Genomic DNA, 16429 nt, shown 5'->3' with positions numbered 1-16429 from the left:
GGGGAGTTTAAAGGCAGCAGGGAGAGCCATCAATTGGCCCACCCTGCACCTAACTCACCAGCGGCCGTATAATATGTACGCCAAAAAAGGGCAATGCTGCCGATATTCAACTACTGGGCACCAGATAATTATAATAGAATAACGGTAATTTTAGTGATATTTAATTATGCTCTCACACTAATCATCTCTCTATCTACTCCTAATGCTAACCCACCACTATCAAACCCTAAAACTAACCCCCCCTTACCCACACCTAATGCTAACATACCAGTACTGAAGTGTAAATATGCTAACCTACCGCCATCTAAGCCTAATACTAACCTACCTACATACCTACTTCTAACACTAATCTGAACCTACACACTCACATACGGTAACTTACCCCATTGCTGCTATTTCTGCTGACCCCATCTATATGGATACACCTGGTGCCTCCGGAATCCAAATTGTCTACTAGGTGCCACAATTAGCATTGTGTTCTATGTAGCGTCCAAGTTTCAGTGTTCCTTTCAGTGTTGCATTGTTATGCTGCATGTGTAATGCAACGTGCATAGTGTGAAACTATCCCCTAACCAGAGAAATCAATTTGAACAGATAATTTGCAGTGACACAATGGCAAACTGTACTTGCACTTCTATTATTGATCACTAGAGTAGCACTTCTATTATTGATCACTAGAGTAGACAGTCACAACAGGGCATGTCCATAATTCATTCAATACCTTTTTACCATATGACTGGGATATATAGCACAATTGAAGTCTTTCCTCACAGGTAAGTACAGATAGCTTCTCTGCTTCTTTTACTGCACTTTTATACCACCTCTGTGCTTTCCTAGCTTTTGTCTGTTGTGAATGAAGACAAAAATAAATACAATATATAATCGTTGTGCTATCTTGGTCTAGCATGTTAAATGACACACAGTATTACCATATATAATGTACACTCCCTATGCTTCCAAAAGTACCCTCTCTGTGCTCCTTGAAAGTCCTACATTTCTCGACTCTTTCCTCATAAGAATCACTTTAAAATGTATAAAAATACTGTAAATAAATCCCTAAAAATGTTTTTAATATTCTGATGACATCATCATTCCAGACCCACTGTAATATAATAGCAGCAAAGCTAAAGTGAAGGAATGATAAAGTCTCCTGTATAGACAACCTGACTAATGAGTGTTGTAAAGACATGCTAATCATCTCTCATTTGTCATTTGGAATGGGAGGGGGTGGAGCCTTGCCACATGAATGTCGAAAGGAAGTTGTTGTAGCTACAATAGCAGTCAGGCAAGAGTTCTCCATGTTGCTGGATCAGTAAAGAGGATGCCAACAACACTGTGAAACGCACACACTCAACCAAAATGATAATGAATGACTGTTTCAGCCAACAAAAATATAACATGTGTATTTATCTTTAAAGGGATACTGTAGGGGGGTCGTGGGAAAATGAGTTGTACTTACCCGGGGCTTCTAATGGTCCCCTGCAGGCATCCTGTGCCTGTGCAGCCACTCACCAATGCTCCGGCCCCACCTCCGGTTCACTTCTGGAATTTCAGACTTTAAAGTCTGAAAACCACTGCGCCTGCGTTGCCGTGTCCTCGCTCCCGCTGATGTCACCAGGAGTGAACGGCGCAGGCACAGACCATACTGGGCCTGCGCCGTGATAGATAATCCTGTGGCTAAGGTACAGGATTATCTATCAGGGGCTTCTGGTTTCTCCTGTGTTTTTTCCTTCTCTGGAAAATTTGCAGGTTTTCCAGTCTTCAGTCATGAGTAAGTAACTAATGGTTTGCAACTTTACAATGTAAAAGGTATTATGATCACCAAATTGCAGATATTATGGTACTGCGGCTCTCCACTTTGAAGGTCTAATTGCCAGGGAATCAAATCTGCTTCCGCCTTCAAAATATGCTGTTATAAAGTGGCAATCAGGATTTCAAAAGTAGAGAGTAAAAAAGGGGACTTTTTTTTTTTTTTGCATGTAGCCAAAAGTTTCCATAGTATGGTCTGATAATGATAAGGCAGCTGGTTTATGTTGTAATAGAGGGTTCTCTATCACCCAGCAGCGAATATTCATGCTAATGCAACTATATTACATAACAAATCAGGGCCCCCTGTTATGCCAGTTTATTTACCATAACAATGTGATAACTATGAAGCCACAAATAAGCAAAATTCCTGTCTGAGGGAGGCTTCTGTTTTCTTATTTACACATTTCATTCTAGTTCCAAGACTCATTACCATCTGCTCAGCATCACTGTGAACCAAATGAGTGTGTTCAAATGCAGACTTCAAGGCAGCCCCCATCAAACAGGTATTTAGCTTGATGGCTGATTTGCCATAATATGCATGGAGGAAGAATACAAAAAACACATGTGATTTTGAGTCCATTAGATGTACAATATAAACTACTGCACTAGGCTTGCCATAATCTCGCTCCTACGTCTCTTTCCCCATCCCTCCTTACACACACTGAAAATGAGTTCTGTATTAAAGAGGAACTGTACTGAAAATAACTTAATAAATAAAGTTGCATATTTGTTTAATACAATATTGCTTACTAAATTATTTAGTAAAGCCTGGTGCACACTAGAGGAGTTTTTCTGAGTGTTTTGAGTTTTTAAATCTGCTGCTAATGTTATCCTATGTGCCTGTGCACACTGGAGCAATGAGGTTTTGTAAAAAAAAAACCATAGCATTACATTGGGAAGAGCTTTTGAAACCTCTAGCGTATGGGCGCTAGAGGTTTCAAAAGCTCTTCCCAATGTAATGCTATGGGGTTTTTTTTTTACAAAACCTCATTGCTCCAGTGTGCACAGACACATAGGATAACATTAGCAGCAGATTTAAAAACTCAAAACGCTCAGAAAAACTCCTCTGGTGTGCATCAGGCCTAAGTGTTTGCCTTGCCCATTGTAAAAACTTTTCTTACCCTGACTTACATTCTGAAATGTATCATGGGTGGCAACATCTTTAGTGCTGGCAAGGTGCATTCATGAGGAATGGTTGTGTTGTGTGTTCTGAGTTGAATAGAAAAAAACACGAGGGCTCATATGCAATTAACTTTTTCTCCTGAGTTTTCTTCTAGGAGATACATTTTCATCTTCTATTTAAAATAACTTTCCAGCGCTTATTTGCTTGCTTTCTGGTGGCTTAAAAAGCATTTTATTGACAAGTTTAAAAACACCCCCTAGGAGAAAACTCAGGAGAAAAAGTGAATTGCATACGGGCACTGGTCTCCCAGAATGCACTGGGAGAAGAAGGGCGCATAGCAGGTATCCTGAATAATTTACTGCATTCTAGTATACGTATGTCACTTTGGCACCTATTTAAATCGAACTTGACAGCATGGGTTAAAGGGACCGGGGGAGGAGCCAAGAGGACGCCAGGGGACCTCCTGACCTATAGTGGGCTGGAGAAAGCCCCAGATAAGTTCCCATTTTGTTTTTAATCACTCCTCGGAGTCCCTTTAAATACAAAAAAAAAAGTGGTATATGTTAAATGTATGAATCATAAGGATCCATCTTTGCATTACTGGTACTGGTTCATCTTTGTAAAGGATCGCCTTCAACTTTTAGTAGTTATATGCAATGTCCTGTACTTGCTTCCTTTTAAACACCAGCCTTGACCCAGACTGACCACCAGACTTAAAGAAGAACTTCAGCCTAAACAAACATACTGTCATTAAGTTACATTAGTTATGTTAATTAAAATAGATAGGTAATATAATCTCTTACCCACCATGTTTTAAAAGAACAGGCAAATGTTTGTGATTTCATGAGGGCAGCCATCTTTTTGGTTGAAAGGAGGTGACAGAGAGCATGAGACACAGTTCCAACTGTCCTGTGTCCTGATCACCCCTCCTAGTTGCTAGGCAACGACAACAACAACATCAGAAATCCTATCATGCTTTGCACAGCATCAGGGGAAAAAATGCCTGGGCAGTTTTTTTGATGGGGCAGAGCTTAGCTTCTGTGCAGCTAAAAATGAGCCTTTAGTAAGAAAAACAAAGTTCTGATGCTGTGAAACTGTTAAAGAAACACCAAACCTTTTCAGTGCTGCTGAGTAGATTTTTAGTCTGGAGGTTCATTTTAAAGTGAATCCGAGCCAAACTTTTGCTGCCTTCATTTTTCTGTCCCTTACATATAGTTTATTGGGCATTCTTCCCCTTAAATGTTTTTTTTTAAATTTTATTTATTACCTAATTACATGTAAATGAATGTATCCACGCCCCCAGCTTCTCCAGCGCCCAGACATTCTAAATCCCATGCTGCAAGTGCTCATGGGAGATCAGCCAGGCGAGGAGGTGGCTTTTGCTGAAGCATGCACAAGATTTCAGAAGCAAGGGGAGGAGAGAAGAGGAAAGGGGAGTGGCGTTTTCAAAGTCTGAGGGGTGGAAATGCAGAGCAGCTTGCCTGTGTAGAGATGACAAGCAGAGTATGACTGCTCTCATTGTATCACAGGAAGAAATAATCATATACTGTTGAAGCTGTTTGCAGCTAAATTTACTGTGTAAACCATCTAAACTTTAGATAAGATACAGTGGGATGTGAAAGTTTGGGCAAACTTGTCAATTATCATGATTTTCCTGTATAAATCATTGGTTGTTACAATGAAAAAATGTCAGTTAAATTTATAACATAGGAGACACACACAGTGATATTTGAGAAGTGAAATTAAGTTTATTGGGTTTACAGAAAGTGTACAATAATTGTTCAAATAAAATTAGGCAGGTGCATAAATGTGGGCACTGTTGTCATTTTATTGATTCCAAAACATTTAAAACTAATTATTGAAACTCAAATTGGCTTGGTAAGCTCAGTGACCCCTGACCTACATACACAGGTGAATTCAATTATGAGAAAGAGTATTTAAGGGGGTCAATTGTAAGTTTCCCTCCTCTTTTAATTTTCTCTGAAGAGTAGCAAAATGGGGCTCTCAAAACAACTCTCAAATGACCTGAAGACAAAGATTGTTCACCATCATGGCTAAGGGGAAGGATACAGAAAGCTGCCTCAGAGATTTCAGCTGTCTGTTTCCACAGTTAGGAACATATTGAGGAAATGGAAGACCACAGGCTCAGTTCAAGTTAAGGCTCAAAGTGACAGACCAAGAAAATTCTCGGATAAACAGAAGCGACGAATGGTGAGTAGAGATGTCGCGAACGGTTCCCGAACCGTTCGCCGGCGAACATCTCAGCATCTCTGGGCCCTGTACTACTTCCGGGTCGCTACGACCCGGAGTAGTACGCCTACGCTGGCCCGGCAGTGCGCGTCCTAGATCACGCTCCTGTTGCCGGGCACTTTCTGCGCATGTGCGTGACGTCATGAGTGACGTCATGCTCATGCGCAGAGAGTGCCCAGCAACAGGAGCGCGATATAGGATGGGCACTGCCGGGCCAGCGCAGGCGTACTACTCTGGGTCATAGCAACCCGGAAGTAGTACAGGGCCCAGAGAGAATCGCCTGGCGAACGGTTCGGGCCATCTCTAATGGTGAGAACAGTCAGAGTCAACCCACAGACCAGCACCAAAGACCTACAACATCATGTTGCTGCAAATGGAGTCACTCTGCATCGTTCAACCATTTGGCGCACTTTACATAAGAAGATGCTGTATGCAAGAGTGATGCAGGGGAAGCCTTTTCTCCGCCCACTGCACAAACAGAGCCGCTAAAGCACATTTGGACAAGCCAGCTTCATTTTGGAATAAGGTGCTGTGGACTGATTAAACTAAAATTGAGTTATGGAGGAAAAACAACACAGCATTCCAAGAAAAACATATGCTACCTACAGTAAAATATGGTGGTGGTTCCATCATGCTGTGGGGCTGTGTGGCCAGTGCAGGGACTGGGAATCTTGTCAAAGTTGAGGGACACATGGATTCCACGCAGTATCAGCAGATTCTGGAGACCAATGTCCAGGAATCAGTGACAAAGCTGAAGCTGCGCCGAGGCTTGATCCTTTAACAAGACAACGACTATAAACACTGCTCAAAATCCACTAAGGCATTCATACAGAGGAACAAGTACAACGTTCTGGAATGGCCTTCTCAGTCCCCAGACCTGCATATAATTGAAAATCTTTGGTGTGAGTTAAAGAGGGCGCCATCAAAACTGAATGACCTAGAGATGTGTTGTAAAGAGGAATGGTCCAAAATACCTTCAACCAGGATCCAGACAACCTACAGGAAGCGTTTAGAGGAAGTAATTACTGCAAAAAGGAGGATATACTAAATATTGATTCCAATTTTTTGTGGTGCTCAAATTTATGCACCTGTCTAATTTTGTTTAAACAATTATTGCACACTTTCTGTATATCCAATAAGCTTAATTTCACTTCTCAAATATCACTGTGTGTGTCTCCTATATGATATATTTAACTGACATTTTTTTATCGTAACAACCAACGATTTATACAGGAAAATCATGACTATTAACAAGGTTGCCCAAACCCACTGTATATAGACAAATTACTTGCTATAGTTAGTTTTTCATCTCGGATCCCCTTTAAACACCATCCACTGCTACCAGACTAACCTGGTAGCAGTGGTTGTTTGTTTGCAGGACCAGCTATACAAAGTAGCTTGCCACTGTCCAACTGTGTTCTCTAACAGCTGCACGGAACATCTTGTAAACACAATAAACTTGCTTGGTTGCTTATCACAGCTAGTCCCTCCTCCTTCTGCATTCTGTAAGCCATATATGTTCCACTACAGAAGGGCTGACTAGGTGCAATAAAAGAATAGTGGCTATTATATACAGTACATCCATCTGTTAACGGTGATGAAGAGGGGGAAGGGGGAGGGGGAAAATAGAACAGTTGCTGAGAGTGTTTAAGTAGGAAGCCTTGGTCTGGGCATCTGCTCCACGTTTACCCCAACTAGCACTCATTTTAATAAATCTGACCCATTGACACTTTACTAATATGATAAAAATTGCAAAGCTTGTGGAAAACCTAGTGAGATTGTTTTTTTCTGGTCCTGAATATTAATTTAAAACAACTCTGATGATGTATGACTTCATCCTCTGCCACCTCAAAGCAGCTATAAACAGGTCTACAGTAGCCTATTTATACAAATTATTGATCCTGTCTGATCAAAAAAAGTAAGAACTTGATTCACCACATTGCAGCATTTAATTTTAGTTAATTTTTTTTATCAACACTGCTGGAGTTTTACCACTTAACCTCTTCTGGTCAGCGGTAGTTGAAATGTACGCCCAGTTTGTGTCTGCTAGTTCCTGTCAGGGTGTAGATTTCAACGTACACATTGTGCTATCCCATAGTTTCAATCACACTTGCCAATCCGGCCATGCAGTAGTTTGCTCACTAACATCACAGTGACAGTAGAGTTTCCATATCTCAATCAGGAGCCAATTTTATTGGCTTCAGACCTCATGATTACTATGAGTTAATCACAGTAATCACAGGCTCAAACAGGGCAAGGACGGCCCAGAACTGTCCGGTCCCAAAACGGTTAATGCAGTAGGAAACTCTGCAGCTGTGGATCGAGCCACCGCCCAAGAGACAAAAATTTATAAACACTCCAAAGCACGTTTTCTGTTGATAGACTGCCTAAAACTAATTGGATGTCAATAAGATTTGTGGCAGTAAAAAATATACTAGAACACTTTGACCACATGGAGCCCTGATAAGTGCTACAGATAAGTCAAATCTTTTTACAATTTAACTTCAGGAGCATTTTAAAAGGTATTATGAAATAGCATGGTGTTTATATAGAAATAGTGTTTTACTGTTGCACTATGCCCACATTGGGGACCCTTAGAGTTTTGCCCAGGGCTCCATTCTATATGAAATCCATCCTGCCTGGATATACAGCAGTTCAGTATCATGAATCCCATTCTGTGTTCTTTGCTATCCAAAATTAGATATTGATCAAGTCATAATGAATAGCTCTATGCAGGCACAGAGCTTACAGATCTTTACTATAAAGTTGGAGAAAGTGCCCAAATCACCAACATTCTTCTGTTGGGTGCACAGCAATGGCTGCATTGCTAAATAAATATAATGTAAACAAAAATTTCAGTCTGTGGCATATTCATGTTAATCAGTAAGTTATTTTGTTATCCAATATAAATGTAGTAGAAGCAGTAGAGTGTTGTACCATGTTAGCCATCAGTAAAAGCAAGAAGTTTTTAATCAGGAGGGTATCATCCTGTTTCAAAACTACTTGCTTAACCTTCCTTGCATTATGGACGAGCCTGACTCATCCTAAAAAAAATAGCTACTATCGGTAAGGACAAGTCAGGCTTGTCCAGTAATTACAATAACTCACCTGCAGTGTCACTGGTGTGCGGAATCCCTCGGCACCTCACGGCTTCCCTGCACGCATATTCCCATCTTCTTCTTGCCGATCCCCAACGGTGATCTCCTCTCCTTCTGCGTTCATCGCTTCCTGTCCCTCAGCGATCATGTCCCCCAGCGTGTCCCTCTCATGACACAGCGTGTGCCCCCTGGTGTCGGGCGTCCGCAGCATCATCACATAAGGCGGAAAATTTACATTTTTTGTATTGGATTCAATACAAACATCTGTACTGGGTCCAATATAAAAAAATTCTAAGTGTAAAAAAAACTACTATGGCACTACTGCCCATATATGCAGCAAATAATAAAGTTAAGAAAAAAGAATAATGAAAATTAAAAAATTAAAAAATAAAAAAGTGTTTTTTTTATATTGTACACCTGCTTGCGGACAGCTTGCAAGACCGCAACTGATCTGCAAAAATTCTTACAGTATAAAGAAACACTTTAATAAAAAATTGTACCGCTTTTGGTACAAAAATTGCAGAGAAATAGATAAATGAAATGCCAGGGAGGATAATCAGAGTTGGAAATCACCTACTTGCGTGTTAAAGTGGACCTGAATTCAGAGTGTCCTCTCTGCTACAAAAGATATGCAAAAGCATAATAACCTTAAACAAAAAACATTCCTTTGCTACAACTGAAACAAATCCTAAACTAAATCTGCACTGTTTCTACTTCCTGATTCATGGAAGCAGACATATTGTTACCATCCTGTACTTTCAAATGAGCTTATCTGCCTTATCTGCCATGGCAGTCATGTGACACAGGTGGGAGATCAGATTACAATCATAATCAACTAGTGATTAGACACAAATAAGCGGGAATTAAGCAGGCTAAACTCTCAAAATACATACAGGGTGCATTTCTCTATGTTTTCCTTCTGTCATGTGAAAGATTTCAGGTCCACTTTAAAGAGAAACCATCATGACCTGAAGTAGAACATACTAAATTATATTTATATCCATTTTACCTTGATTATCCTGGTTTCAGTATCAGAATTTCACGTATTTTAACAACTTGACACCAATTTGAAAATGAAAAGGGGAATAGACTCAGATTTGTCAAAACAGAGTATATAGTATAAAAGACAATTAACCATTTAAGCCACGCGAACATGAGCTTCACGTCCGCAGCGGCAGCAGCTAGAGCCGCAGGGGCGCGCTAGTCACGTCCCTGCAGACGATCGTGCGGATGCCCGTGATCGTGCTGCTGCTGCTAGCAGAGGGGATTGGCTGCCATGTCCGCCGAGAATAAACACTGTTTTTGTTCAAAAACAGTGTTTATTCCTTACATAGAGCCGCCGCGCTATTTCCCACCGCTGATTTCCACCGTCTTCCGGCGCCCGATCGTTAAATTTATAAATGGAAACAATGTTTCCATTCATAATCTCCCTGCCACCACTGTGATCAGAGGCTTCTGTTGGAAGCCTACGTCACTTCCCCTAGTTACAATGTAATGATACATTGTATCCTATTAGCGTACAAATTACGCTAATAGGATTTTTGCTTACAAAAATTAGTGATGGATGTAAAACAGAAAAAATGCACCTTTACTTTCAAATAAAATATTGTCACCATAGATTGTACTAGGGATACAATTTAAATGTTGCAATAACCGGGACAAATGGCCAAATAAAATGTGTGGATTTTAATTATGGTAGCATAAATTATTTTAAAACTATAATGGCTGAAAACTGAAAAATAAAGATTTTTTTTTAAATTTTTTCTTATTATTCCCATCATAATGTATTTAGAATAAAATAATTCTTAGCATAATGTACCACCCAAAGAAAGCCTAATTGGTAGCGGAAAAAACAAGGTATAGATCATTTTGTTGTGATAAGTAGTGATAAAGTTACTGGGGAATGAATGGGAGGAGCGCGTGAGAGGTGAAAATTCCTCTCGTCCTTAAAGAGAACCCGAGGCGGGGTTCTGAGAATAAAATCCCCATTCAGAGGCTGGGTCTGTCTATAGAGCCCAGCCTCTGTTGCTATTTAGATCACCCATAAGCCCCCCCTGCGCTCTGCAATCCCCCCATAAATAACAGCTGCGCTGCTGACACGCGGCTTGTCAGAGCGGGCTGTTTTCCATTGTAACGTCAGTCTCCGCTCTCCCCTGCCTCCTGCATCACTCCGGTCCCCGCCCGCGTCCCTTCCCGCCCCGCTGATTGGAGGGAAGGGACGTGGGCGGGGATCTGAGCTCTGCAGGAGGCGGGGGAGAGCGGAGACTGACGTTACAAAGGTAAACACAGCCTGCGCAGTGCGGCTGTGATTTATGGGGTCTCCCTGAGCGCAGGGGGGATTTAGAGGCAATCTAAATAGCAACAGAGGCTGGGCTCTATAGGCTCTATCCAGCTCTATCCAGCCTCTGTATGGGGATTTCGTTGTGAGAACCCCACCTCGGGTTCTCTTTAACCACTTGAGGACCGCCCCCAGCTGATGGGCGGCGGCAAAGACCGGGCCCAAACGACCGCAATACGCCCATCGGCGGGGGCGGCATCAGCGGTGGCTGTGCGGCGATCGCGTCATCAATGACGCGATCGCTGCCGGCAATAGGCTCCGCCCACTCTGCACGGAAACCCGCCGGCTAATTAGCAGCGCCGGCGGGTTTCAAATGCGGCGATCCGGCCAATCAGAGGAGTATAATACACTTTGTTATTGTAACAAAGTGTATTATACTGGCTGCCTCCTCCGCTGATGGTCACTCGTCGTGCGACCATCAGGGAGGACAGGCAGCCCACAGATAAGTAAAAAAAAACACACTTTGCCCCACACAGACTCCCTGATCGCCCACCCCAGCCCTCAGAACCCCCCTGACCACCCCAGCACACCAGCATCTGCACCCCACCACCCACCTAAAAACCCATCAATCACTCCCTGTCACTATCTAGGGACGCTATCCCCTAGGTTAGGTCCCTAACTGCCTCCTAGGGTCCCCTGATCACCCCCCCTACCCTCAGATCCCCCCCAGACCCCCCTCCCAGACCACCCCCCTGTATGCTGTATACAGCTATATAGCTGTCTTACCCACTGATCACCTGTCTATCACCCATCTATCACCTGTCTATCACCCCTTGTCACCACCACCCATCAGCGCAGACCCTAAACTGTCCCTTGGGGGCACCTGATCACCCACCCAGACCCTCAGATTGCCCTCAGACCCCCCCCTCCTGATAACCTCCCCAGTGCATTGTTTACATCTATTCTCCCCTGTAATCCCTCACTGATCTCCTATCGTCACCCCCTGTGTCTGCCACCCACCAGATCAGGACCCAGTCTGCCCCGTGCGGGCACCTAATCAACCCCCCACACCCTTAGATCGCCCTCAGCCCCCCCCCCCCCCCCCCAAATCACCTTCCCAGTGCATTGTATTTGATTGTGCTGCAATTGTATTTGATTGTGCTGACATTCAATTTCATTGTGCTGACATTCAATTTTATTGTGCTGTAATTGTATTTGATTGTCCCGTGATTTTTTTTGATTGTCCCGTGATTGCCCTGTGATTGCCCTTTGATTGGCCTGTGATCGTCTTTGATTGTCCCGTGATCGGCTTTGATTGTCCCGTGATCGGCTTTGATTGTCCCGTGATCGGCTTTGATTGCCCTGTGATTGCCCTGTGATTGCCCTGTGATTGGCCTGTGATCGGCTTTGATTGTGTCGTGATTGGTTTGATTGCCCTGTGATTGGCCTGTGATTGGCCTGTGATTTGCTTTGATTGGCCTGTGATCGGCTTTGATTGTGTCATGATTGGTTTGATTGCCCTGTGATTGACTTTGATTGTCCCGGGAATTGAGTGCCCTGTGATTGGCCTGCGATTGCCCTGTGATTGCCTTTGATTGTCCTGTGATTGTTTCTGATTGCCTCCGATTCCCCACTCGCCACCACCCCCCTGTCACTATCCAAGTGATCTAAAAACAGTGAAAACTGTCACTTTTTTAGTATCACTAGTGTTAGCAGTTAGGCCAGTTAGCTAGGCCCCTTTGTAAGTGTCAGTTAGTGCTCAGCCCACTGCACCACAGTCACTAATTAGCGTCATCACTGTCGCTAATCAACATTGGTACTATATAGTATCTGTAAGTGATCATTACTGATCGCAGTCAGATCTATTAGGGTCACTAGGATCCACAAAAAAACCCGCAGTGTTTGCCCGATCAGGCCTGATCGTTCGCCTGCACTTGCGTTCAGCCCGCCCCACCGCAGTGACAGAATTTTTTTTCTGATCACTGCAAAAAACACTGTACAATAGCTGTGGCACTGTAAACCTCAGTTTTGATTTATTTTTTTTATCAAAACTCAGGGAGCACAGCTTTCTACCTCTCAAATACTCCCTTTTGCTAGGTAGGTGCTCTTTTTTCTGCGTAGTCTCAGAGGAATACCCCCTAAATTTAGCAGCCCACCATGGCAAGAAAGGGGTATTCCGATGATGAGGTTCTCAGGTACATGGCCCAGTCGGATGAGGACGATTGGGACGCCTCATTCGACGAATCTTCCGGGTCAGAGTTTGAACCTGAATTGAGCAGTGGCTCACTGACCGATAGTGATGACGAGGTTGATGTCCCGGCTAAAGCCAGGCGTACCACACCCCATGTTGTTGGACCGCAGGTGGCGCAGGATCAGCCTCAAGGGCAGCAGAGTGGTGTTCGTGCTGGTCTGAGATTTCATGGTGGGGCAGGCACCAGCAGCACAACATCTCCTGGACCTAGCACCAGTACTTCCGTAGACCCTGGTGAAGTGGCGAGCACCAGCATGGAAGTTGAAACTGGTTCGGTGGCACGTGCAGTAAGATCCCAGTCGCAGCCACCAAGAAGACGGGCCCGTACTACCCCTAATTTACCAGAGGTGCTGGCAAACCCAAATTGGCAATCCCCTGATTCCGCCGCACCCGTACTTCCCCCTTTCACCGCCCAGTCTGGAGTCCAGGTGGAGACAGATAATCTAGGATCGGCCCTAGACTTTTTCTATCTGTTCTTCACCCAGGATCTCTTGGACTTAATTGTGGCAGAGACCAACCGTAAGGCCACACAATATATAACCGCCAATCCGGAAAAGTACCTTGCCCAGCCTTTTCGGTGGAAACCAGTCCAAGTTTCCGAAATGAATTTTTTTTTGGGCCTTCTCCTTCACACGGGACTAGTAAAGCAGAATGTGTTGCGGTCTTATTGGTCTACGGACCCAGCACATCATGTTCCCCTGTACTCTGCTGCCATGTCCAGGACACGATTTGAGAACATCCTGCTCTTCCTGCACTTCAATGACAACGAAACCTGTCATCGAAGTGACCACCCTGCTTTTGACCGGCTCCACAAAATTCGACCCCTCATAGACCACCTGTCATCCAGATTTGCAGATGCTTATACCCCTGACCAGGACATCTGCGTAGACGAGTCCCTCATACGCTTTACCGGGCGCCTTCGCATCAAACAGTACATCCCAAACAAGCGCGCCCGGTATGGGGTGAAACTGTATAAGCTCTGTGAAAGGGCCACAGGCTATACATCTTATTTTAGGGTCTATGAGGGAAAAGACTCAAAATTGGAGCCGGTCGGATGCCCTGACTACCTGGGGAGCAGTGGAAAGGTTGTGTGGGACTTGGTGTCACCCTTGTTCCAGAAGGGGTACCATCTTTTTGTGGACAATTATTACACAAGTGTGGCCCTCTTTCAGCACTTAAAAATAGAAAAAATCCGATGCTGTGGCACCGTGCGGCCTAGTCGTCGGGGCTTCCCCCAACGGCTCATTACCACCAGACTTCAACGGGGGCAGAGGGCCGCCTTGTGTGCTGACGACCTGCTCGCGGTGAAATGGAAGGACAAGAGGGAGGTTTACTTCCTGTCCACCATTCACGCAGACACGACAGTTGAAATTCAACGGCGAACTAAGGTCATTGAAAAACCCCTTGTCGTCCACGAGTATAATACTAACATGGGAGGGGTGGACTTCAATGACCAGAGGTTAGCGCCCTATTTAGTTGCCCGAAAAACAAGACGCTGGTATAAAAAAGTGTCTTTTTACCTCATTCAATTGGCAATTTACAACAGCTTTGTTCTCTACAGTAAGGCTGGGAGAACTGGCTCGTTTATTCAATTTAATAAACAGATCGTGATGGAACTCCTGTATCCAGGAGGTGCCGTGGCCCAACCCCAAGATGCAACTAGCCGGCTGCATGGAAGGCATTACGCCTATCCAATTCCGACTACCCCAGGTCAACGAATCCGAAGAAAACGCTGTCGTGTCTGCAGCAGGGCTGGAATAAGGCGTGACACCACTGTTTATTGTCCCACCTGTCCTGACCAGCCTGGCCTATGCCTAGGGGAGTGTTTTGAGAGGTACCACGAGCAGGTACACTATTAGAGAGTAGGGAACTCCACACACAGCGGTAGGCACACAAGGGTCTCTCAGTGCTATTTCACACTGCTGCGATGCGTTAGGGCAAAATGCCTAGCAAAAGTCACACTTTGCGGTCCCCCCCTACGCCGGAAGTGCTTGACTTAACGCTAGTGCATGCCTACGTTACTGCGTGGCTTCTGTGGCAATATCGATCGGCGCGGAAGTCATGTTAGTCTATGGCGACGCAGTTCATTACTAGGCCGAATGCTACTCTTGTGGTATTGCCTGAAGGTCTGTTTTGGACGATACGGTGCGGCGGGCTCGACCCACCGGATATGTCAATATGCAGTGTGAAACCAAACATCGGGTTTCCAGAGACCCTAATACACAGGGCTGCCAGAAACCTCTCCTTTCACTTGGGACAAATTGCGTAATGTATTTCGCCACAACTCTGTGCAATTTGCACTTCGCACATTGTTCCATGGGGGAGGAGAGGTTTGTCCTCGGGAGGTAAGTTAAAAAAAAACAAAAAACAGGTAAGCAAAGAAGTTAATGTTTGGTTTGCAATGTTAAGTTTTTTATTAAAAAAGTTCAAAGGTTATTAATGTTAATGAAGTAATTGCTTTGCTGCTTGCTTGTTTTTGGGGTTTTTTTTCCTCTTTTTCCATCCAATAACCTTCCAGGTGGACCGAGCGAATGACTAACCAGCTGCAGTACTGATGGTGCATCCTGACAGAACGTTGCGCGTCTGTCAGCTTACACACAAGTCGGTGCATGCAGCGCTGCAGGACGAGATTTCTCCTCCGCAGTCAAAAAGATACGTTTGCCGAGGCATATGGGCCGAGGAGTGGTGTTGGGGATTCATATGCTTTGGCAAACACTTTGTATCAAAAAAGAACTCTGGCAATGATTTGTTCATCCACATCGATCAGTGTGAATGGATAAATCAGGTTTGCCAGGGCATACGAGCTGGTGGGTTTGGATTTTTGGGGCGGCAGCTCCTATGTCCTGGCAGACGCCTTCCCCTCCTTTTTGTATTGTTTTGTCTTTTTTTCTTCTCTCTTTTTTTCTATCCAGACCGACCAATCAGCTGCAGCACTGATGGTGCATCCTGACAGAACATTGCGCGTCTGTCAGCTTACACACAAGTCGGTGCATGCAGCGCTGCAGGACGAGATTTCTCCTCCGCAGTCAAAAAGATACGTTTGCCGAGGCATATGGGCCGAGGAGTGGTGTTGGGGATTCATATGCTTTGGCAAACACTTTGTATCAAAAAAGAACTCTGGCAATGATTTGTTCATCCACATTGATCGGTGTGAATGGATAAATCAGGTTTGCCAGGGCATACGAGCTGGTGGGTTTGGATTTTTGGGGCGGCAGCTCCTATGTCCTGGCAGACGCCTTCCTCCTCTTTTTTTTTTTTTTTCAAAATTTTTTGGCAGATATTTTTTCATCCACATTGATTGATTGTTTGACGTTCATTTTTCCTTTCAGCCCACAGTGCATTACCCTTATGCCCAATATAAGGAGTATAGCAGAAACTCCTAATACTGGCCATACATGTAATGATTGCAGAGACCCTAAAATGCCAGGACAGACCCCACGAATGATGCCATTTTGGAAAGAGGACACCCCAAAGTATTCCGTGAGGTGCATGGTGAGTTCATAGAATGTTTTATTTTTTGTCACAAGTTAGCAGAAATTGTGGTTTTATGTTTTTTTTTTTTTTTTTTTTTCACAAAATGTCATTTTCCGCTAACTTGTGACAAAAAATAAAATTTTCTA

General features: G+C 44.0%; 1 protein-coding gene across 3 annotated transcripts in view; it reads right to left on the bottom strand.

Annotated features, from left to right (window-relative positions):
- ZCWPW2 (zinc finger CW-type and PWWP domain containing 2) overlaps positions 1–16429 on the bottom strand; it is an 84821-nt gene that overhangs the window by 36214 nt on the left and 32178 nt on the right. For 2 of the 3 annotated variants that reach the window (XM_068234456.1, XM_068234454.1), the window contains exon 5: positions 722–844. The exons of the other annotated variant lie outside the window; for it this stretch is intronic. In XM_068234456.1, the coding sequence (XP_068090557.1) occupies positions 722–844 (123 nt within the window). The remainder of the gene's footprint in view (positions 1–721; positions 845–16429) is intronic. 3 annotated transcript variants of the gene reach the window in all.

This window comes from Hyperolius riggenbachi, chromosome 5 (assembly GCF_040937935.1).
Source record: "Hyperolius riggenbachi isolate aHypRig1 chromosome 5, aHypRig1.pri, whole genome shotgun sequence".
NCBI lineage: Eukaryota > Metazoa > Chordata > Amphibia > Anura > Hyperoliidae > Hyperolius > Hyperolius riggenbachi.
The sequence above is the reverse complement of the archived record's forward strand: the minus strand, read 5'-3'. Positions and strand labels throughout refer to the sequence as shown.